Source organism: Octodon degus, unplaced genomic scaffold (genome assembly GCF_000260255.1).
Source record: "Octodon degus isolate 3935 unplaced genomic scaffold, OctDeg1.0 scaffold00003, whole genome shotgun sequence".
NCBI lineage: Eukaryota > Metazoa > Chordata > Mammalia > Rodentia > Octodontidae > Octodon > Octodon degus.
This window is the reverse complement of record NW_004524579.1, coordinates 18757775-18780548: the sequence shown is the minus strand read 5'-3', so window position 1 is coordinate 18780548 and position 22774 is coordinate 18757775. Positions and strand designations below refer to the sequence as shown.

General features: G+C 39.2%; 1 protein-coding gene across 3 annotated transcripts in view; it reads right to left on the bottom strand.

Moving 5' to 3' along the window:
* Positions 1 to 237: 237 nt before the first annotated feature.
* Pik3c3 (phosphatidylinositol 3-kinase catalytic subunit type 3) overlaps positions 238 to 22774 on the bottom strand; it is a 140362-nt gene continuing 117825 nt past the window's right edge. For 2 of the 3 annotated variants that reach the window (XM_004623714.2, XM_023714507.1), the window contains 4 exons: positions 14948 to 15116; positions 12375 to 12465; positions 8713 to 8838; positions 238 to 1209 (listed from right to left, as the gene is read on the bottom strand). In XM_004623714.2, coding sequence (XP_004623771.2) covers positions 1195 to 1209; positions 8713 to 8838; positions 12375 to 12465; positions 14948 to 15116 — 401 coding nt within the window. In that variant the 3' untranslated portion in view covers positions 238 to 1194. Of the gene's footprint in view, positions 1210 to 8712; positions 8839 to 12374; positions 12466 to 14947; positions 15165 to 22774 lie in introns of those variants that run through there. The other variant, XM_023714515.1, reaches the window with a different exon arrangement.

Genomic DNA, 22774 nt, shown 5'->3' with positions numbered 1-22774 from the left:
ACACTATAAGAATATCCATTTTTTCTAAGACAGTTGTATTTTCATGTAACATATTAACCTATAAGAAGTACCGTATTCCTTCTATCATTTGTGTAATATTTCTTTTTCCTAAGTGCCATGAGGTGAAAATCCACAGATTAGTGCAGTTCTAGGCTTAAGAGAAACTACTTTGCTTATGACAAAATGTATTATATTAATAGGAATGGGTAAGCTAAAGCTGAAAACTCAGTTTGCATCAAAAAAGGATTTATTGAACAAAGGTAAGTATTTTTTACATAAATATGTAAAAATATCTTATGCTCAATAGTAAAATCTAGCCTTAATACCTTTTGGCCAGATACTTAGATTACATTTTCACATTCTATGTCACACAATTAACTCGATAGCTGTGAATTACAGTTTAAAAACACACATACACAATATTAATAAAAGAAAATGACTTTCTGAAACATGAATAATTTTTGCCTACCCAGACCTAACTGGTCTTCTCTCCACATCTGCGCAGGGACAGCTGCACGACTCCCTCTGAATGGCAGCTGCCCTCTGGTCGTTGGGCAGACCCCAGTGCCCTCCGCAGAGCACCCAGCAGGGCCTATGGCGCTGGTCTGCAGGGTCAGGCCAGCACCAAAGCACAAGCCTACACGACGGCGCCCCTGCCCCTACAACTCTTAGACGATCCTTCAACTATAAAAGAATGAGATAGAATGTGCGAAACTTCAAGTTTTAAAATAAAGCTTTAAATATGTAAATCAGCCAAAAACTAATGAATAAAAGGGGGAGGGGAGGAGAGAGGGAAAGAAAAAAACCCAAGTCTAATGTGAGAAATTAATCCAAATTCATGTAACTGATGTCTTGATATGAAGATGTGTGGGGAAAAAGATGACATTTTAGGCTCAGGAATAAAATGTTTTACTATTTCAACATAAAATTCCTCCAGAATTCTCATAATATACATAATCTTGGAATAAACATATCACTTCTTTTATTAACAATTAGAAAACAGTTATATATACACTTTAAAGCAAGTCCTTTAGGACCAGATTGAAGCAACGACATCTGAGGAAATGGAACTCGGGCACCATGTCCCATCTAGGAAGCTTTCTCCTCCTGTGTTACACCAAAGTCTTCATTAGACACTGGTTGCTTCTAATATCATCTTACTGATCCGAACAGCTTGAGAGGCCAAATCCAGGCTCATTTCCTCCAATACTACAGAAATCAAAAACAGAAAAAAAGGAAAATTACTCATATTACTGTTCAAGAAGACAAATAGTAGTCTATACTTTCTAAAAGACCTACTGAAGTGGAAAGTGAATTGGGATTAACCCTAAATACAGGATTTGCAAGGACTGGCTTACAAATCAGTTTACACAGGAAAATATTGAGGGAAAAGCTGTTTGCTAACTGTGAGCTGAAAATAACATCAATGTGGAAGAAAAAAGAAGAGAAGGTGTTATGGTTTGTGTCTATGCGTCCCTCAAAGCCTCACGTAGTCAATGGGGCAGCTTCTACAGTTTATGATTAATTCATGATCCAATATCGGGATTATGGGGCTGTCCTGGAGTGGGTAATCTGCATGACAAGTAAGTGGGGGAGAGAGGCTTGCTAGGAGGGCTAGAAGCCCAAGCTGCTGCCTCTCCCTTTGCTACTTTGCTATTTGCTGCCACTATGAACGACTTCCCTGGGCCATGTGTCACTCTACCTCGGGACCAGCTGAGCAAGGACTGAAACCTCCACTGACTGTGAGCTAAATAAACCTTTCCTGCCTTACTTTTGGGTGTTGGGTAATTTGTCCCAGCAACAAGGAAAAACTAACTGAGACAGGTAGACAGACAGACCAACACCCAGTGCTAGGAAGCACACTCTGCAGACGTGTGTAGCTAGGTGATTAACACCATTAGCACTGCTTCGGTCCTGGTGCCACATTTTGAGAGGCTCTGAAAAGCTCTACCTGATTCCAGCATGAGACCACTTAATTCCACAAATGGTTTAAAAATGAAAAAGAAGTAGGCAGTATTACAAGCTCTGAAGAAGTGCACGGAACAATTACCTCAGGGCCAACACTACCACATCAAACAGAAGTAACAGAAACCAACATTTCTTGGTCTGGGTGAAGGTACATGAAGGCATCCACACTGTGTGTGCCCTCTGATGTTTCTATGACCTTCATCTTACTATTTTTCTCAGAGAAAAAGTGAGCAGAAAAAGCCCTGCTGACAAATGTGTCTTGTATGTGTTCATGCAAAAATGTGAAAATTGTCAAGATATTGACTGATCTTTATGTGATACAATTTGAAGTGGCAATTCTACAAAGAATATTTGTTTGTTCTAAGATTTGTTTCTAATGTTAATACATGCAACTTGCAATTTCAGAAGCAGTTTAAGTATTTTCATTAAAGCCAGTATCAGAGAAAACAGAATTCTTAAAGAAATGATCTGTTGGGGGTAGTTAGTATACATTTGTTACCCCAGCACTCTGGAAAGCTGGGGCAGAAAGATCACAAGTTGGAGACAACAAAGTGTGTTAGGGACACTGAGCCACAAATCAAAACAAAACAATGATGGGTATGTAGCTTAGTGCAAAATCCCTGGCTTCAATTCCCAGTACCAGGGAAGGGAGTAGGTAGTGATCTTGGCACTCAGATGAAACCTCAGGTATTAATTTGGTGTCTACTATATGCCAAGAATATGCCTAGATTCTGTGGGAGCTTTTAAAGCTGCTTCAGGTGGACACTGAGAGCCAATCCACATACACTGAGCACTCCAGGGTTGTGCAAGCTGGTGGGCAACCCATTCCAGGCCGAGAGCAGAGCTGCACTGGTGGCAGGGGAGGTGACGGGTATCAGGTATGAGGAATTATTGTCAGGAGATGATAGCTCATAATAGCTACAGAGAAGGCTGCTTTTGAAAGCTATTAGGAGAAAGGGTAAAAATGCCAGCAAAAGCCAACTGTCAAGGATCCAGATTGATGCACTATTAATCTAAATATCCTGGAAGCACTTTAGAAGTAAAAAGCGCACATGTGCATATATGTCTGTGTGTGTGAGAAAAATGCTGCTACTAAACCGACAGTCTCTCATGCATTTCTTAAATACCTCAAAATGTCTGTGTCTGTGGAAAAAAATCAAACTATACAACAGAGTCAATAGAACTGACTCGACTAAAAGCAGCCAATGAAGCAAATAGGGGCAAGCCTTAGCAAAGAATCTGAGGGTTAGAAAACCTTTCTTGGAGAAGACAGGAGCCAAGGTAAAGGAATGAAAAATGCTAAGGTATTTTAGCTGAAAATAAGCATTCTGTTGACGGTTGCTATTAGGACAATGAACTAATCGGAGGACCTCAACATTGTGCGGCCAGCGCCTGTGCCGAGTCTGAGCAGCTGGCAGCAGCTGAGTGCAGTGCAACAGGGCAGCCTGCGTGCGCCAGTGAGACTTAAGGTGGTTCTGACCGACGCACAAGGTGAATACTATTGCATTTGCTGTATTTGTTTCAGGTTAACTGTTCCCAGTGACTCCTTTATACATCATATTTTCGGGGACTGTTTGAGTAGCTCTTTTTTGTTTTTTTGAAGATCAGATGAAAGATTAAAGAAGGAAAAGACAAAAAGATCATGTTAGGTTTATAGGTACAATTTTAAAAAACACTACTCATGACAAAACTGTTTTGTCTAATGGATTAAAGTTTAGCTATGAAATGGAGAGAAACATCAGAGTAATTACAAGCTTGGGGTTAGGGGCGAATCTGGCTCTGCCAAAGATGACCCTCAGCTTTCTCATCTGTAACCCAGGCCTTGTATAAACCTGCTTCACAAGGAGGTCTGAACTGGGTAAGGCAATAAAGAAAACGGACTTAACAGAATTTCTGGCACACATAAATATTCAACAGGCTGTGGTCATTTTTGCTATTTTCTTGGTTGTTAACATTGTTCACACTGCTATTCCTCCCAAAATAATCCAAATAAATGAGAAATAATGGTATAAAATGATACAAAATAGTTTTGAATGATATAATGATATGTTACTTGTCTAAACCACTAGTAGGGGAATCATCTGATTCTTTAGAAAATTACTATATTTAAAAAACCCGGTTTTAGCATTTTCACATGGCTACAGAATTCAATGATTTTGTTTTGTTCAATGAACTATTTCATACTCCTGTTCTTCATTCTTAATGGTTAAATCAAGCTCATATAATGGAAACCCAGATATGATAGTCTCTCTTCTCTTTACGTCATTTTGGAACATGATTTTCCAAGCAGGTTTTAGTTATTATAGAGAAGCATACATTCAAAGAGAGAAGATAAGGAGGACTAGAGAGGCTGCATATGGCCTGGAGTAAAAACTTCGGCTTAGCATGAACTGCTCACCAGTATTCAAGGCTATCTTGCTTTGGACCTATGTGAAAGGTACTTCGTGGAACTGGATTTTATTGGTCAATTTATAGACACAAAGAAGTTTCAAAAAACAAACAAAAACATGAAGCACACGCAAGTCACCAAAAAGGGAAAAAACAGAAAGCTAATGTTGCAAAAACAAAACATGGAAAGAACTATACTTTGAACATTAATATTAATAATGCTTTAAATCCGTAATGATTTTGTTTTGCACATATACACTCAGGTATCTGTACCACAGCTAAAGGGTAAATACCATTTAACATTCAAATGAGAAAATAATAAGTTAATGGAATGGGGTTTTATAGACATTTTTAATAAGGCTAAGTATGTGTTTGGTAAAAGAAGGTTTATGTTCTAAGTAGAAAATAACTGTATTTTTTACTTACCTGCTCACTTACCATCAGGAATTAAAAATACTACTACATACTGAGACATGGGACTTTAAAATTTTGGAAGAAAGAAAAGAAAAATCCTTGTGTGTGGTAATTTTGCTTCTATCTGATATATGGCCCTTTAAAAAAGCTAGCTGCATTCATGTATGAAGCAAAACCAAACATCAAATAAGGTTCACAAATAAAAAGATACCATGGTGTATTTAAAAGTACAAAAGCTGTGGTCAAGAAGTGTAACTAATATTTACTATTAATTACATTTGCCATTATTTTGCTTTTACAAAATAAAATTCCTCTGAACCATGAAATAGTAACTCAAAAATTTGAAACAAAATACAAGAGTTACTATCAGTACAAGTACTAATTCTGAAAGATCAATATTTTTCTGAAGGTGCATTTAAACCCAACACAAATGCAGACACATTTATACACACAGTTCTCACAGTGATCAGAGAACACAGGCTCTTCAGGGAAAAACTCAGGCAGAATAATTCATAACGTTTTCTTCCACTCTTTATTTTTGTTCTGTTTTGACACCCCGACCCTTGATATATAGTCGGATTGCCTTAAGCTAAGGGTATATGGTCTTTAAGAACATGTGACATGCTCACCTACCCCTCTGCCTGGCCCTATACCTTTCCTCCTGCAACATCAAAGGTCCTAATGAAGGATTTCTATAAACCTTCAGTAATGATACATTGCTAGCATCCTGAAATGGAAATTAGGTAGGCGTCTGGCTTCAACGTGCTCTGACTGTTTTACTATCACTCTACAGAAAAATGTATCTTTGATTTAATCTATGGAGATTCAATTAATTAGACTGAATATGTAATATGATGAATGAAAGCCTCACCTCACTCTCCACCCTCAGGATCAATCAGTGAAGAGAAACACAGATGGGAAATAATAGGGGAAACACAAGGAGTACAATTCACAGTTGTGGATAATATAAACTATGAGATCTTTATGTCTCCTGAGCAGACGAGCCCTTTCAATACCATTTTTGCAGAGAAGAGAATTCTCATGATATAATTTCAAAGACAATAGCCCAAATGCAAGTGGTTTTGGGTAGAAAATTTATACTAATAGGCAAGTGTTGCTAGGCAACTAATACTGCAATGTTTAATCTTCACCCTTCCTAAGAAACTGCATGATGGAAGAAATAGCCTTCGTAGTATTTTAGAAAATAACTGCATCTGATAATTATTACTGTTATTTCCTTTTTTTTTTTGTTACAGTACTGGGGACCCAACTCAGGACCTTGCACTTGCCAGGCAGGCACTTATTCCTGCTGAGCTATCTCCCAGGCTCTTATTCTTCTTTTTATCCATAACTTGCGTTAACGTGTGTCAGTCTATCCCCATTTTTAGTAACTTGGATCAATAATTCATAATGATTAATTAGAACGTACTAAAATATACAGCTAGTCAATAAGAAGTATTGCATCCTTATAATAAACAGTATAACTGACAAAAATTAGCTGTTAATAAAGAGAATTCAGTGTGCATGTGTTGTATTACCTTTTCTTCTTTTGTAGGCAGGGTTTTGCTATGTAGCTCACACTGATCTCGAACTCATGACAATCCTCCTGCCTTAGCCTTCCAAGTGCTGGTATTATAAGCATGTGCCACCAGGCCTGGCTAGCAGTAATTTTTAGGAAATATATATATATATAGATAGATAGGAAGCATGGTGGTAGATCTTTTACAAATGGGAAGACAAACAAAGAGATGGAGAGAGGTGGAGAAAAAGGAGGGGAAAGGGATGTAAGAATTCAGATGTATGATGTCTATCACTTCAAAAATGTGGAAATAGGTCCACAGACACTGGCAAACCAAGGACCCTCTTTATTACTATTAGCCCCAAGTAATGATGTGGTCCCCTTTTACTTTTTTTTTTTTTTTTTGGTTAAACTGGGGATTGAACTCAGGACTAACCATTTGCCAAGCTGACACTTATGCTGCTGAGCTGTACCCAAGCCCTGGGTCCCCTTTCAAATCAGACTCTTTCTGTCCTTTGTCCTTTGGTGCTGGGGACTGAACCAGCTCCTCTGCACCGAGCTACAACCTCAGCCACTTTTATTTTCCACTTTACTACAGCTTCTAAATTCCTAAACTACCCAAGCTTGGTTCAAATTTGCAAATTCTTTTGTCTCAGCTTCAGAGAGTGCTAGGATTATAGGCAGACACCTCTTAAACCCAGTTATTCTTCATCTTAAATACAGAGGATTAACAAAATTACTTCTTGTATGCTGAGATCTGCTAACACAATAAGTATTTATGCAAGTTAAAAATAGAATTTCAAAGCTACACCACTAAAATAAATTATGCCACTAGCTCATTTAGCAGAATTGAAGGTTCAAATTTTAAGCTGGAGCATATTAAATGAAGGGCAGTTCAATCTTCAGAGCCACACTCAGTTCTTTTCATCTGCACACACAACCCTCTCCTACTCCCGTCAAGAGGTACAATCTGTTTCTTCTCCCTGTGAAGGGGGTGTCCTAGTGACTCACTGAGACCCGCCTCTTCCACACTCACATACTCTGGGGTAAGCCTGTCTCCAAGCATCAGCGCAGATCAGACCACTAAAAAGCGAGAAGCAGAGATGGCCCTCCCTCAGGAGCTGTGAGGTGTGGCTCAATCCCTGTTGGACCTTCCAGAAAAACCAGTGCACCAGCTGAGCACAGCTGAACGGCTGAATGCAGCTGAGATCACGAGAAAAAACAAAAAGACACTGCAGAGCTAGGCTTCCGCTGCATCCTGATTGAAGAATCTTAAATAATAAAGCATTATTGTTTTTTAAGCCCATGAATTTGAGCTGGTTACTCAGGCACTGAAAACTGAAACGAGGCACTAGGCAACAGCACTCATTTTATGTGTGAAGTTTTAGCTCTTTATTTATTTGTATTTTGTCGTTGCAGGATCTCACTACACAGCTCAGACTCATAGCAATCCTCCTGCTTTCAGCCTCTCCAATGCTGAGATTATAGGTATGCGCCACTACCCCCAGGCTCTGGCCAGTTCAGCCTGCCCAGGGGGGCGGGGCTGCCACCACATGTGGTGCCAGGGATCGAACTGTGGTCCCTGCACTTGCCTAAGCAGGTGCTTTAGTCTGCTGAGCTATCTTGCCAGCCTTGCTCTTTATTTATTGTAACTGACCAGGAAATTAAGGAGAAAAGCTAGGATTTCTAAGTATGAAATAAGAAACAAAGAAAAATGTGTACTGTTGTAGATAAGGACAGGGCTGTGAGGGGCAAATCCCATGATATAAAAATCCAAAGAAAGGTTTCTGACTCCAGGTACATTATAACTAGTTGAGCCTAAAGAAAAAGATGAGATGAAACTGAACGCGATGTGGGGTGCAGGAAGAAAAATTTCACAGACATAATACAGTGATGAGGTGAGGATGTTGAGTTTAGGGGGTAGGCAAAATAAGTCAGTGACTGAATAAAGTCAGGAAGGCATTCACAAGAAAAGCAGCTAATTCTTCTCTTAACCATTTTCATAATTATCCTTAGTAGGAAATCCATAAATAAATTCATTTGAGGATCATCCTCACAGGCTGGTGTGAAACAGTCCCCCCTTACATACGTACAACTACTTCTGACAGTAAGTATTAACAGACTTCCTTAGCGTGTGGCATGGACTTGTTCTCTGTAGTCTTCACTAGTTCGGCATCTACCAAAACCTAAGGATGTGAGTCTCCGCTAAGCCTGCAATCACTGCCAAGAAGGCGCCACAGTCGCCGCCTCGCCCGCCTGAGCCCTGCACACACCATCACTGCCAAGGCAAGTGGGCGTCTCGCAGCTGATGGAGCAGGGGACGCCACTTCGGCAGGCTGGGAAGAGGCGAGTCGTGGGGCTCTCTGAAGCCGGGCGTAGGACGTGAGAGGCCGAGAGGAGCACAGCGCCCTCAGAGCACTCACCTGGGCGATCTTATGGATCTGCTCCACCACTGCGGCGAACAGGGCGTGGACGCTTTCGTCAATCAGACTCTGTATGTAGTGCACCGCCTCCTCATCTGACAGGTCCAGACGAAACTTATCCTGCACCTGCAAGGAACTGTCTATTAGTCTTCCTAGTGAAGAAAAACAGGTAATATTTTGAAGAAATGGAATGAAATGGATACAGATACCAAAATGAGTTATTTCTATATAATACAAATAATTTATAAGGTAAAAAAAGGAACTTTAAATGCTATCCTTTTTGAGACAAAGTTTACTGTTTTCAAAAACAAGAGAAAATTCTTATAACCCAAAGATAATGCTTTAAATTTTTAAAAAGTTTAGATATAGAAATATTGTGATTCAGACTGTGACGTATTTAATAATAATCCCCTTTACTTTTTTTTTTTTTTTTGCGGAATCAGGGATTGAAGTCAGGCCCTTGCACTTGCCAGGCAAGCGCTCATTCTACTGAGCCATCTCCCTGGCTTTACTTTTTATCCCTGTGATTTACTATGAAATGGAGGTAACAAGATGAGACAATGTTAACAATCTTTCTACTTTCTCTACCACAGTTTACAGGAACTTTTTTTTTGTACTTTAGGGAAGGGTCTACACAGTGTTCAGGGTCTCACTACTAGATCGGACCATAGTGATCCGCCTGTTCATAGCCTCCTAAGAGCTGGGATTACAGGCACCCACCACTACACCCAGTCTCAATCCGTCTCAGCGCACCCTGGGGGAGGGGCCACGATGGCACATCAGGGATTGAACCCCGGCCGCTGCACTCTGCCTAAACAGGTGCTTTAGTCCGCTGAGCTATCAGGTCAGCTCGGTGTTGTTTCTTTTATGTAATCTTCATTTAAACCTTCGCTGTATTTTCTGATCTCACTGCACTGATGAACCATTTATGGCAATTTCTGCCAAGTGACATCAGTAGGCTGTGTCTTTATCTACCTCAGGCACTGGGTATGCACCACGGCCTTCCCACTTTCCTCCATAGTCAAAAAGTCCATATAAGGCAGACATCTTGCCTTATATTGGCCACGGAGGCAGCTGTGAGAATGCAACTAAGGACACTCAGGAAACAGGAATCCCAGCACTGCTGAAGACAGAGGCGGGGCCAGGCGTATGCAGTGCGGACGGGAGCATTTTGGAGGACAATTAGCAAGAATGTGTCTTTTCTGTAATAATGATTTTAAAAGTTTAAATGTTCAACACATATTTTGATCATATTTTTTGTATTCTGGGATTGAATCTCACTAACGCCATTTCTTTTGGAAATCATGCTAACAAAGTCAATTAAAAAAAAAAAAAAACAACACCAGGGATAAATAACTTGTTTCTGCAAGATTAAAAAGAAAGTAATACTCCAAATTAAAAAGAAAGGCAATTATACTTTGTTTTAATCACTCAACATGAAGAGTCAGTCTGTACTTGTGGGAGGGCTTTAGTTTGAAACACACTTTTATTTAACTGGCTTTGAGTCATGAGATCAAGTCAAAAGTTTTCCAATTAGCAACCTTTTGAAATGATGCCAAGAGTCAGTATTTATCAAACTATAAAAAAATCTGCGTGAGGGGCCGGGAAGATGGCTCCGTAGAAGAAATAGTTGCCTGACAAGCACAAGGGCCCGAGTTCAATCCCCAGTTCCACAAAAATAAAAAATTAATAAATAAAAATCTGTGTGAGTAAAATATCAATCTAAAACACAAAAGTCAGCTAATTCCAGAGTAACTTTCCAACACTCTTCTGACTTTAATGCCAATTTCATGTACGACTGTTTATTTCACATTTTTTATAAAATATGAGAAAACACAGAAACCTTTAGTGAAATACCCCTTTAAGGAAAACTATGGTAAAACATTCTTTTAAAAAATGTTTTAACTTTATTGAAACTAGGACAAACAATTGGAGAGTACTGGTATACAAAATGATTAATGAATATGTTTTTGCTTTTTTCATAAAATTAATTGCTTCATGTTTAAAAAGAGAGTACTACAAAGACAGCTGGTAACAAAAGGGACATGGATGAAACAAAAGACCTAATAAAACAAGCACAAATTAGCTTAACTGGCCAAAGAAACTGTCTTGACTCAGTTTGACAAATACTGTTAGAACTCTCATAAACGACTTCTGAACATTTTGCAGTCAGGGAAGACTGAATGGATGACAAAGATAAGATGAATGGGTCTAAAACATAAAACAGACCATGAACATAGCAGATGCAAACAAAAATAGCAACCACATTTGAAATATGGTGTAGCTATATTGATTATATAGCTCATTGATTATAGGTAAGGATAATTTCATCAACCAACTTTATTTCTTGAAGAATGAGCATTAATCAATAAAAAATAAATAAAATGACAAAAAATGGGGCATGCCAAAAAAAAGTGTGATAAGCGGTCTATTTTCTTCCTCTTGGAGGAAAAGAAATTTTTATGGACTAGTGCTGGTGGATAAAAGAATGAATGGAAAAAAAACCAGTGTATTATTTTTTATAATGTGGTAAAATAACACAATATTTGAAATTTCTCTCACTGCTTGATAAAGATATGTAAACTTAGAAACAAGGTTAGTCTCGCTCACAGAAAACCTCAGTCAGTCATGTCAGCAACCAGGGCTTCTCGGTGCCACTGCATGTTTTTAAACACCAGAGCAGCTCTGGCCCTTCAGTGCTTCACGTTTCTACAAGTTAAAAAACCACACCACCTTTCTCTGAAGTGCAATACTGATAATCACACTGGTGTTGAGCGCCACTACTCTTGGGTACACAAAACGCCTTTACACATCCTCTCCCTGTCAGTGAGGGAGGGAATGTGCACTGGATTTAGGTAAAACCTTTGTACCCACAGCCTTTTGGTGCATCCTTGGCAGGACGCATGGGCAGGGGAGCTGTGCTCAGCTGCTCATCCGCACACTGGCTGACCACTGCTGCCCCCTCCATCCAGGCTGGGTCTAAAAGCAGGATCTCTACACTTCTGACACAGTAAAAGGCCTCCAGAGTGAAGGGTACAGAAGGGAAGGATAGGACCACTACTTCCCCTGCTGAATATTATATATGTTTAGCATGCTTCACCTGGGAGTGCCAGAAATCAGGTGTTCATCTGCAAATTAAAGAAAGACTTAAAACTTTTCTGAACAAAGAACTGTAGTAGACATGGTTTTATGACTGTCTACAGACAGTGAAAGGAACTGAAGAGAAGTGCTAACAGAAAGCTATAGAGAGACTGCTGAATTCCGAAATACGAAAAAAATTATTCGAATGTACTTCTTAGTTTACAATACAATAATTTATAGGTTGATAGGACTGGTGAGATAGCTCAATGGACTAAGTGCTTGCTTAGTTAAGCACAGGGGCCAGGTTTGACTCCCAACACTACATGCCATGCCAGCCCTGCCCCCAAGCGCACTGAGCCAGCTTTGGAGTCCAGGCATGGTGGCGCTATGCCTATAATCCCAGGACTATGGAGGCAGAAAACAGGAGGATCGCTACAAGTCTGAGCTGCACAGTGAGACCCTGTGCATGCACACACAAAAAAATCTACAGGCTGGGATACAAAGGGAAATCATTGTTAAAAGCCTAACATGCTTTACATATGAAAAGCAGATTATGGTATCTAAGGATATACAAAAATTACCTTTTTCACAGTTTTATCTGGTTCAAGTGCAATATCTGGAATGTTTGCATCAACCATCAAAGAAAACAAGTTCAAAATCAGATTTGAATACCTAAAAAGAAGCAAGACAGACATACATAGCAATGAATTAGAATTCAACATTTCTTTCTGCCATCAAGAACACTTCTAATTCAGCACTGGAGATTGCTTCACACATCAACACCATCCTAGGCTGCACGGTGAGTTCAAGGCCAACCTGACCTGCACAGGAACTCAAAGCCAGCGTGGGTTACATAGTGAACTATGTAGTCAGATGTTCTTTCAAAGATCACAGAAAAACATCCCAACAATTTATTTATTTATTTATTATTTATTTATGCAGAACAGGGAATTGAACTCAGAACCTTTTGCTTGCCAGGGAAGCACTTACTCTACTGAGCAATCTCCCCCGCCCCTTCCCAACAATTTATAAGCAGTGATACTTGGGTTTTTCCAATGAATACTAGCAACTACTTTAAAAGCAAACAATCTGAGATTATTCATTATGTTTTTCAATGAAAGCCTTGAAAAAAAGAATACCCTATTCTGTGTCTTCTATTTAACACTGTATCTAGATCCCTTGGTATGGACAAACTTTTGAAGTATTCATCTAAAAATGACAGTCTTTTTCATTGTTTAGGAAGTACACTCTAGACAGGATTGGACCAATCTGGTTTCTATTTAATTGTAATACTGAGGATCCATCTTGGTTAGATAATGACATCCACAGACCTCTTGATCATGCCATAATTAAATGAATGAAAGGGGGATGACAGAGCCCATGGGTCAAGCATGAGCACACTCCTGGTATACTATGCATGGTTTTAGGAGTTATAGTAACTGGTCTGGACATAAGTAATTCTAAATGAAGGAAGAAAGTCTAACACATTAGCCTATCATATTAAAGTTGGCTAAGATATCTAAATAACAATATCTATCTTGGCCTCTTATAGAAGTAACAGTTTACCTTCAAAGTCTTTCTTTTCTCTCAAACAAGGAGAAAGAATATTCTCATTCTAAATGCACACTACATTTGCCAAGGTGGAGCTGCAGAGGGAACAGATAAACGAGCTTACACTGGCCCAACACCACTTCAGTCCCCCTTGGACTTAAACTCTGGGCGGCCCTTTCAATACTTAGTATTTATTTCTGGGGAATACTAGGGAATTCTGGGAAATCAAGCCACTCAACCACCCAAAGGATAATTTGGGTGAATATAGCTGGTGTCATTAACTTGCACTTTCTACTTAAGACAGAATAACTGAACTAAATATAAAATGTATGGTGTCGTAGTTGGGACACATGAAAAACTGAACTTATAATAATTAAGTGCAAAAATGAAACTGGATTAGTAGAAGACAGCCATTGTCCTGGGACAAGCAACACTAACATCACATGGAAACATGACCTCAGTACAGTAATTCTCAGTGCTCTCATGCAAATACTGAGAGAACTCACTCAGTAAGTATAAAATGAACCCGCGTTCCAGGTGCTACCTGAGCAACTGAGGTCACAAAGACAAAGAAACAGCCCACACGCACAGGCAGTTGGACGTATTAGCTCTATTTTCATCTGGAACATAAATTCTCTGTTGGACTAAGAAAATTTATTTTGCATAGTAAGTGAAAATACCACTAAATTCAAATGACCCTTTCATTTCTGACTAATCCTCAGAGCCAAGATTAACAAATATAATTTTTCCTGATGCTTTATGATATTCAGTCTTACAGCAGGATGAAGGAAGCAGAGATAGAAGTGCTGAAGAAAAATATGGGAAAAAAATCAACATGTTTTCATAGTACAATGAGTGGTGAGGAAAAAACGAAGTATTTACCATTTAATCACTAAACAAACATTTAAATGTTCCCAAAGAGCACCTTACCTGAGGTTGACAAAGGCACTAAAGAACAAAAACTAATGTTACTGCAAGTAATTTAAATGCTTCATTCATTAGAAGCCAATATGATGACCCTAACCCTGCAGAACTGCTTTCAGAAAGCCCTGAATGAAAGGAAGTGTCATCTTTCTCTGTCCCAGAACCCTCAGGATGCAAAAGACGTTACTAAAATGATGTCACATGGGGCTGGGTAGATAGCGCAGCTATCTAAGTGCCTGTCTGACAAAAGCAAGGACCTGGGATCGATCCCTGGTACTGCACACTATGTCAGCCCCACCCAGGGCCTGCCAACCTGGCCACGGAGACCAGATGTGGTGACGCAGGCCTGTAATCCCAGCGCTGGAGGGGCTGAGACAGGAAGATACTACAGTTCAAGCTGCTTAGCAAGACTATGTACCAAATAGAAAACAGAAAATAAAAAAGATGACGTCACACCCCTGACTTTCACCTGCCTGCCTGTCTTCTTTTCTATGATGGCTTTTGCAATGGGGTACTTAGTGGAAAAAATCATGAAATTTTTAATCTCATTCTTTATGAAGATAAATACAAAATGTCTATTAAGAAGTAGTAGATGCATGCCTATGAGTAACACCCTCGCCTGTTCCACAAAAAAAAAAAAAAAAACCACACCAGAATTTTACACGCCAAGCAAACTCACCTGCGAAGGTGGAGGAAAGCCGTATAACACTGCTTCCGGAACTCTTGGTACTGCTCACTCTGGGTGCCGCCCATTCCTTCTACCATTTCTTTATTCAGCTTCATTGGAGGAGGCAGAGGCTTCGGGTCCCGACCCAAAATATAGCCAAAGTCTATGTGGAAGAGTTTGCCTGGATGTTGACAAGAAACTCATTTGTTTCCAGAATTATCTTTAAAAACTGGGAAGAAGATATGTAATACAATTGGTATGAGCAATGTCTCTTCATAAAATATTTTAGTTCATAATGAAGCCCATTAAACTGGTTTCTCCAGGTTTGAGTGCATCCTTCAAAACATGTTTTTCTTTAGCTCATATTCAGATGAAACTACATTTAAAATCATCCCACAGAAATATTAAACTAAAATTTTAAAACCTACACAGTATTCAGGTCTCTAAAATTAAATTCTGGACAATTTTTGAGCAATCAGAATAAATTAAAATCTAATGGCAAATTTATCATGGTAATATATTTACGAGAACTGCACTTTATGTAGAGAAGATTTTTAATTATGCATTCCTTTTTTTTTTTTTGCATTTTGTACTTTAGAAAGAGCCTACAGGGTGTTCAGGGTCTCACTATTAGATCATACTTGTGGTGATCCGCCTGTTTACGACCTCCCAAGAGTTGGGATGACAGGAGCCACACCACCACGCCCAGTCTCAATTGCCATCTCAGAGCACCCCAGGGATGGGATCAGCATGGCAGATCTGGGGATCGAACACACCCCCCCCCCACCCTCCCACCCCCGGCCTCTGCACCTGCTTGCAGGCACTTTAATCTGCTGAGCTACTTGGCTGGTTCTTATTTATGTACTCCTGAAGTGAGTCAATCTTTCCTTTATAATTACAAACAAAACAAAACAAAACAAAAACAACCACACACATACAAATCAAAACCAAACAAAACCCTTCAAGTTTCAAATTACATCAATAGATTCATCTAAACTATTTTCAACTCATCTGTGTCACTCATTCATTGCAGAGCACAAAACCAAACAAATCACTTACATCTGACAAGACCTGAATACAATGTAACTCCTGTTAGAAAAATCCTACATTTATAGGACAGATATAGAAAAATGTCTTATGTCACTTTAGAGGATGATGCTCCTCGGAATTCTTAAAATTTCTTGTGGTTTACATGTAGGCATACAGTATGGATACATTTGAACACAAAAAAGCAACTGCAAAGATCCTATAAGATTTTACAAGGCAGATTCAGGATCTGTGTCTTATTTCATACAGTATATATATATCTCTAGCCTCAAAATATTTTCTGACATAGTAGGGACTCATTACTAAATGAATCAGCTTAGAAGCTAACCCAAAATGTTCTAAAGTAATCTGTCTATTCTTGCCATCCTTATCCTACATTCTGACCCACCTTGCATAGAAATTTATTCTCCAGCTTATATTTGAGGGACTCAATTTCTCCCACACAAGTGAGGTTGGCAAGAGCTTTTTTTCCTAAGTTATATTTACTGAGTTTTTAAATATTTTTGCCATCTTGCGAAATATCTTTACATACTGACAGTGCCATTAAGCTCTTAGGTGCACCTCACTTTATACTGCTTTGTGTGATCATTATTACCATCACTCAGTCTAGGAAACATTCACAAGAAATGATGGGCGCAGAACTGACTCTCACTGTAAAGCAGTAAAATTCCTGGTCAGGCCCACACTGTAGGCACCTAGATCTAGCAATAGAGCTGCCCTGCAGGGCAGAAGAGCCTGGAATGTGCCACGTGATCAGCTCCTGACACATGTGCCAAACGATAAGAGAAGAGTATAACTAACATAACAGTAAGTGGTACACAACACTACGTGCTGCCATTCCTGGCGTGTCGTGCCATCCCAGCCCGCCTGGGACACACTGAGATGGCAACTGAGACTGGGTGTCCTGGTGCGCACCTGTAATCCCAGCACTTGGTAGGCTGTAAACAGGAAGATCACTACAAGTCCGATCTGCGTAGTCAGACCCTGAACACCCTGTAGACTCTGTCCTAAATACAGAAAAACAAACAAAAAAACAGTATGCGCTCTCTAAATAACTTATATCAATAGGTATATCAAGAAAAAAATAATACAAATAACAACAACAACCAAAAGCTTAGTTAAGGCAAGAATAACTACATCAATAGCTTTGCTCCACCCTGGAAGTTATGCCACTAAGTCAGAGGAAAAGACCCATTTTAATACAATAGAACTTTAAACCAAACAAATTATTATCTGAGAATCAGGTCTCTTAAAAGCTGCTTGGAAATGTTTATTTCAAATGCTTTCAATACTAATTAGAAATAAAATTCTGAGCTTCATTCAAAATAAGTATTTTTTTTAAATTTTTTTTAATTAATTAATTTATTTGAGAGAGAGAGAGAGAGAGAGAGAGAGAGAGAGAGAGAGAGAGAGAGAGAGAGAGAGGGGTGTGTGTGGCCAGTTCAGCCCACCAGGGGGCGGTGCTGGCTGGCATGTGGTGCTGGGGGATTGAACCGCGGTCCCTGATGCTTTGCTAAGCTTGTTCTAAGTAGGTGCTTTAGGCCACTGAGCCATCTCTCCAGCCCCCAAAATAAGTATTAATAGCAATGCAAAACTTTTTGAATGCACTGAACTGACATTCATAGACTCAGTACATCTGAGGGTCACAGTGCCAGGAATTAGTAATATAGGGAGCTGAGTAATTTTGGGTTTCACAATTTTTCTAGGCATCTTTCTCACAATGGAAAACTCAAGTGATAAATTAATTTGGACATTTTACATAACTGAAAATGAGAAACAACTTTCAAGTATGATTGCTATGCAATTACAATATTAAATATAAGTAAAATGAGATAGTAGTGCTACTTTCATACAAGTAAACACTGTAAATTATCTGGAGTAAACAGAGATATGCCAACGCTGAGGCATGGGCTTCTTCCATGTAAGAGAAATGGCTTATGTATGAATGATTATAATTATTCGAAAGTTCACCCCGTCAGTCTATAGAAGCAGCTATTACAACATCCCAACTGCACAGAAAACTGATTTTCCCTTTACTCAAATCATCTCCTTGTCTTTTATTCTTGTGTGTTTACTTTTAACTAACACCATGCTCAAAAGGTTATGGTAAAAGTGGAAAACTGGTCAGTATCTTGTGCACATGGATTTTCTAAAAAGTATTTCTAGCATGTTAAGGGGACATGGCAGAAGTTGGGAGTGGAGCCACATGGCTGTAATGCCAGTACTCAGGAGGCTGAGGCAGGGGGATCGGCATGAGTTCAAGGGCAGCCTACAGTACACAGCGAGATCCTGCCAGAAACAAACAAACAAACCCACCCAAAAAAACCCCAGCCCAATAGGGGAAAGCCCATGGTGGAGGGGAGATGAAAAGAAATTGTAATTATTAGAGAAAAAAGAAGGGAAACATGGCTTTCAATATGTTTGATCTGGACTGCCGAAAGGCTCGATAGGTACAAAAGCGATCAGTTCCTACTTGAACAAACCATGACCTCTCACGACGAACTTTCTTAAAAAGCACCCTTACAACAACTACTGACATTTTTCTCATAACAGGTCTTAGCAAATATACAACTAACTCCAAAACTGAACATTTAAGTAATGTTTAATAGATTCAATATTTAAAATAATGTCTAATGGAAAATTATGCATATATACACATGTTCTAACTGTCAAACCTTAAAGGAATGATTAATGAAGACTTAAAAGTACTTGAGGGTAGAAAGGGACCACACAGGGCGTCGTCTTCTGTATATACTGACTATGGACCACAGACTCATAACGGGTACATAGCGTGTCCATTGCTAAACTAATTTTCAGAATGAAATGCCTTTCTGGAAATCCTAAGGGAATATAAAAATGTCACGGAAAACATAATTTACTTAATCATTATTAAAACACTATCAGGAGGAAAGTTTAGTGTTATTTAAATACTTAGAAAAGAGGACACACGTGACGTAAGTTATCCAGTTACTCAAAAAGTGAATTTCACACATGAACAGCGATGTAGAATTTTTCTTCAGAATTAAAAAAAGTCCATCAATGTCACATGATATTAAAGAATGATTTTAAAAAATCAGGATAGAAGATGCTTAGAAAATGTTCTATTAGGATAGCACTGAGTGTTTTTCTTTATCTTGAGCTTTCTAATAAAATACTCAAAGCATCTTTCTCTGAGTGCCAAGAGAGACAAAAAGGCATTACTCCTCTCTGAAAGTGTTAAGTGATTAAAGAGACAACCTTAGGATCTACAACTAATTCTTTCTAACTTAAAAAAGATATCAGGCTGGGGAGGTAGCTCAGCAGACTAAGCGCCTTCCTGGCAAGCCTAAAGACCCGGGTTTGATCCCTGGTACCACATACTGAACTGGCCACTCAAACCAGGTGTGGTGGCACAGGCCTGTAATCCCAGCACTGGGGAGGCTGAAAACAGGACGGTGACTACAAGTCCAAGCTGCATAGTGAGTCCCCGTACCAAATAAACAAATAAATGAATAAAAGATTTTAAAATATGAAAAAAAAAAAAAAACACTCAGACACCTAGGTCCTATTTTCATTTGTGAACTTTTAAAAGAATCATTTACATATTCATTCAATTGCAAAATCTGTATAAGTAAATAAATATTTCAGTTATCCTAGCCTTTATTCCATTCAAATCCTCAAAAAAAGCCCCTTTTTTAAAAAATAAAAAAGAATGAATTCAAACCATGTACTACAATTGATTACCTTGAACAAACAAGGCTTCCTTTACAGACATCAACTCCAAAGGGAAAAAGTCATTATCCAATTCCTCATCAGTTTAAATTTGTTAACTTCTTGCCCAAAGAATACTACAGCAATGCATTAAAAAGTGAAGCATCATCCACTACAAATCTGCTTCAAGAAAAAGTTACAGTTGACCACACAGCAACTTGCTGACAAAGGCACTGCCAAGCTTCAACTTTCAGGTAGATGCACAGCGCCCTCTGCTGCACAAGATGAGAAAAATCCACCAGCCTAAAAGTATCCAAGCCCACATAAAAGGCAGCAAAAAGAACCTCCCAGGAAATGCGTGAGCCTCATAGCCTGTATTTCAACACACAGCCTTTCAATTGATTTTTAAATTCTCTATGCAGTTAACAATTCTCTTTCACACGTGCCTACAATTATTAGTTGGATCCTTTCTGCCTTATCAATATTCACGGGGAGAACACTTTGAGGAGGACAAGGTCCCAAATGACACCGGTGAAATGAAATCAGGTCTCCTTCTCTAAGCCATCTTTCCCACAGGGGACAGGGCATGAATGAGGCAGTGTGGCTCTTAATTATGATTCGCTGCACTGTGGAGTACAGCCACACTTTTCCTTCCCTAGATGACAAATGAGAGCAGAAGACAGGATGAAGACACGTCATTAGATAGTTACAAACTGTCCTGTCGGTTGTTGAAAGACTGGACAGTGGCCTAAGAGAAGCTAAAGCTACAAATTAAACATGGTACAAAATCTATACCACCGGCACACGGATGCAAAGCAATGAAAGACAGATCAAAATAGTTGAGGTATTTTTAAGGAAAAGCACCGAGTTACACTTCCTACAATGAGCCCGAATGAAACTTCACTCTAGGTAAGTTATAGGACATCTACTTACAAGACATACGCAATCAAGACATGAACTGCTGTGAAACGTGGATGTGCCGTGTGGGAAGCCGAAACACAAAGCCTTTGAACTACTAGTGGTCATAACCTACGTGGACTGCACTTGTATTCATCTTGACGTGGTCCATCTTATCTTCTGTGACTTAATTTTCTTCAAACTAAATTGAGAATCTGAGACCTTTTTTGTAGTATTGAAAACTTAAAATTCTAACTGCATAACATATCTGAACGAAATAACTGAAGAGCAGGTAAGTAAAAACAAGAACTGTTGCTTTATTTTGTTCTGTTGCTGTTCTAAAAGAAAAGAAATGTGCCTCTTAACTAGCACATTTTTAGAGACAAATGTGAAACACGCCTTAAATTTATAACAGGATTAAACCTTGTTTCTGAAAGTTGATGGTTTAATTTTTAACTTGTTTAAAAGCAACAGCTGAGACCTAAACCAGAAGAACACACTGAGTGAACTACTTTTTCCAAATCTCACTCCTAAAATACTATCAAGAGATAACACTTTTCAAAATCTGTAAGAAAAGGTCATGTCATTTTGCTAGAAAAATTAATAGGAGGGTTATATTAACAATTAGCCAAACTACATATAGAAGTATTACATTAAATTATATAATTTGGAATACCAAAAAAAAAAAAAAAGCCTTTGAGAGGTCAATTTATATTTTTGTGTTTTGAAACAGACTCTCCCTGTAGTTCAGGCTGCCTTGACTTCACCAGGTAGTGCAGGCTGCCTTGGCCTCCCAGGATTGTGCCACAACACCTGGCTGATAGATCAACTTAAGTAGTACTTTGAAAAGCTAGTGTGGTGGAGGTCTAAAAAACCTCTCTAGATTAGCACAAAGAAGAAATAGCTATGGAAAGCTCAGAAGTATTTACTCATTCTTAATTCAACAGTGATTTACTGAGCACTTTATTAAAGGGCTGTCAAGGCTCCACAGTACAGGTGCAACCTGGAAGGCGACTCGGCCCCTTTTCTCTCTCATAACTTACATCCTGAGGGGGAGAGGATGACAGGCACACGCAGTGGTGGGAGGACTTCTGTCCTGGTTGGTATCTTGCTAGCATTAGTACACGCTCATTAAATATCTTTTGAAATAAAGATACTATACTTTCGGATGATGGCATGCATTACAACGAAAACATAGTAATAAGAATAGAGTAAATGAGGACAGATATGCATGCTGTTGGAGGGTTGAAGGCTTCACTAAGAAAATTCTATGAGAACTGAAATAACTAAAAATTAGCCTTACAAACATCTAACAAAAGAACTTTCCAGTAAGAGAAAACAAGAGCACTTGTCCTGACCCAGAAGTAGTCTAACTTCGGACAGAAGGCTGGACTGGGCAAGCTACAGACTTATAATAAAGAATCCATGTTTTATTTATATTGTTTGGGCCAAACATGCTGATGGCTTCCAATAGGGTAGAGCAGTGGACATGTGTGGAGAGCCGCTGAGCCGGAGGTCAATCATGTGTGCAGGGCTAAAGCACGGCTAGCCCAGAACACGGAGCACCTGAGGTGTGCCAGACAAGCCTCTAGGGCCCTCTCTCCCATTTAGGAGAGTGGATTTACCTGTTCTCGGCCTCTTACCGACTGTATAAATAAACGCACTGCTGTCTTCAGGCAGTTTGTTCTCTCCCAGCAGGAGAGGGCTCCACTTGACCTCAGCTTTCTACATTCTGACCCTTGTCTTCATTTCATCTTCCACTGTCCTCCCCCTAAGAAATGTCAAGAGCTGTGCTGAATGCAGCAGAAACACAAGACAGTGGGCAACCATCTGTGATCTTCTCTTGAGGTGAGAAGTAGATAAGATTTTCTAATAGGCTTGATATGTGAGATGAGACTGAGAGTTAGGATGCACTTCACATAGAGCAACCCAGTGGATGATGCTGTTATTACTGAGATGGAAAAAGGAGGGAAGAAAGAGGTTTTAGAGTTATGTGGGGAAGGGGAAATTATAACTGGCCCTATTTGCTTACTATTTCAGGTACTCAACTGGGTGATTCAGGGGAAAGTTAAAAGAATGTATTGACAAAAAGCTTCAAGTTTAGAAACTGTTTGCATAGATATCTCATCAAAAGATATAAGGCTAAAAGAGTTCAAAGTAAATTAAGACTAAAAGATGTAAGGCTAAAATACTTCCAAGTATATA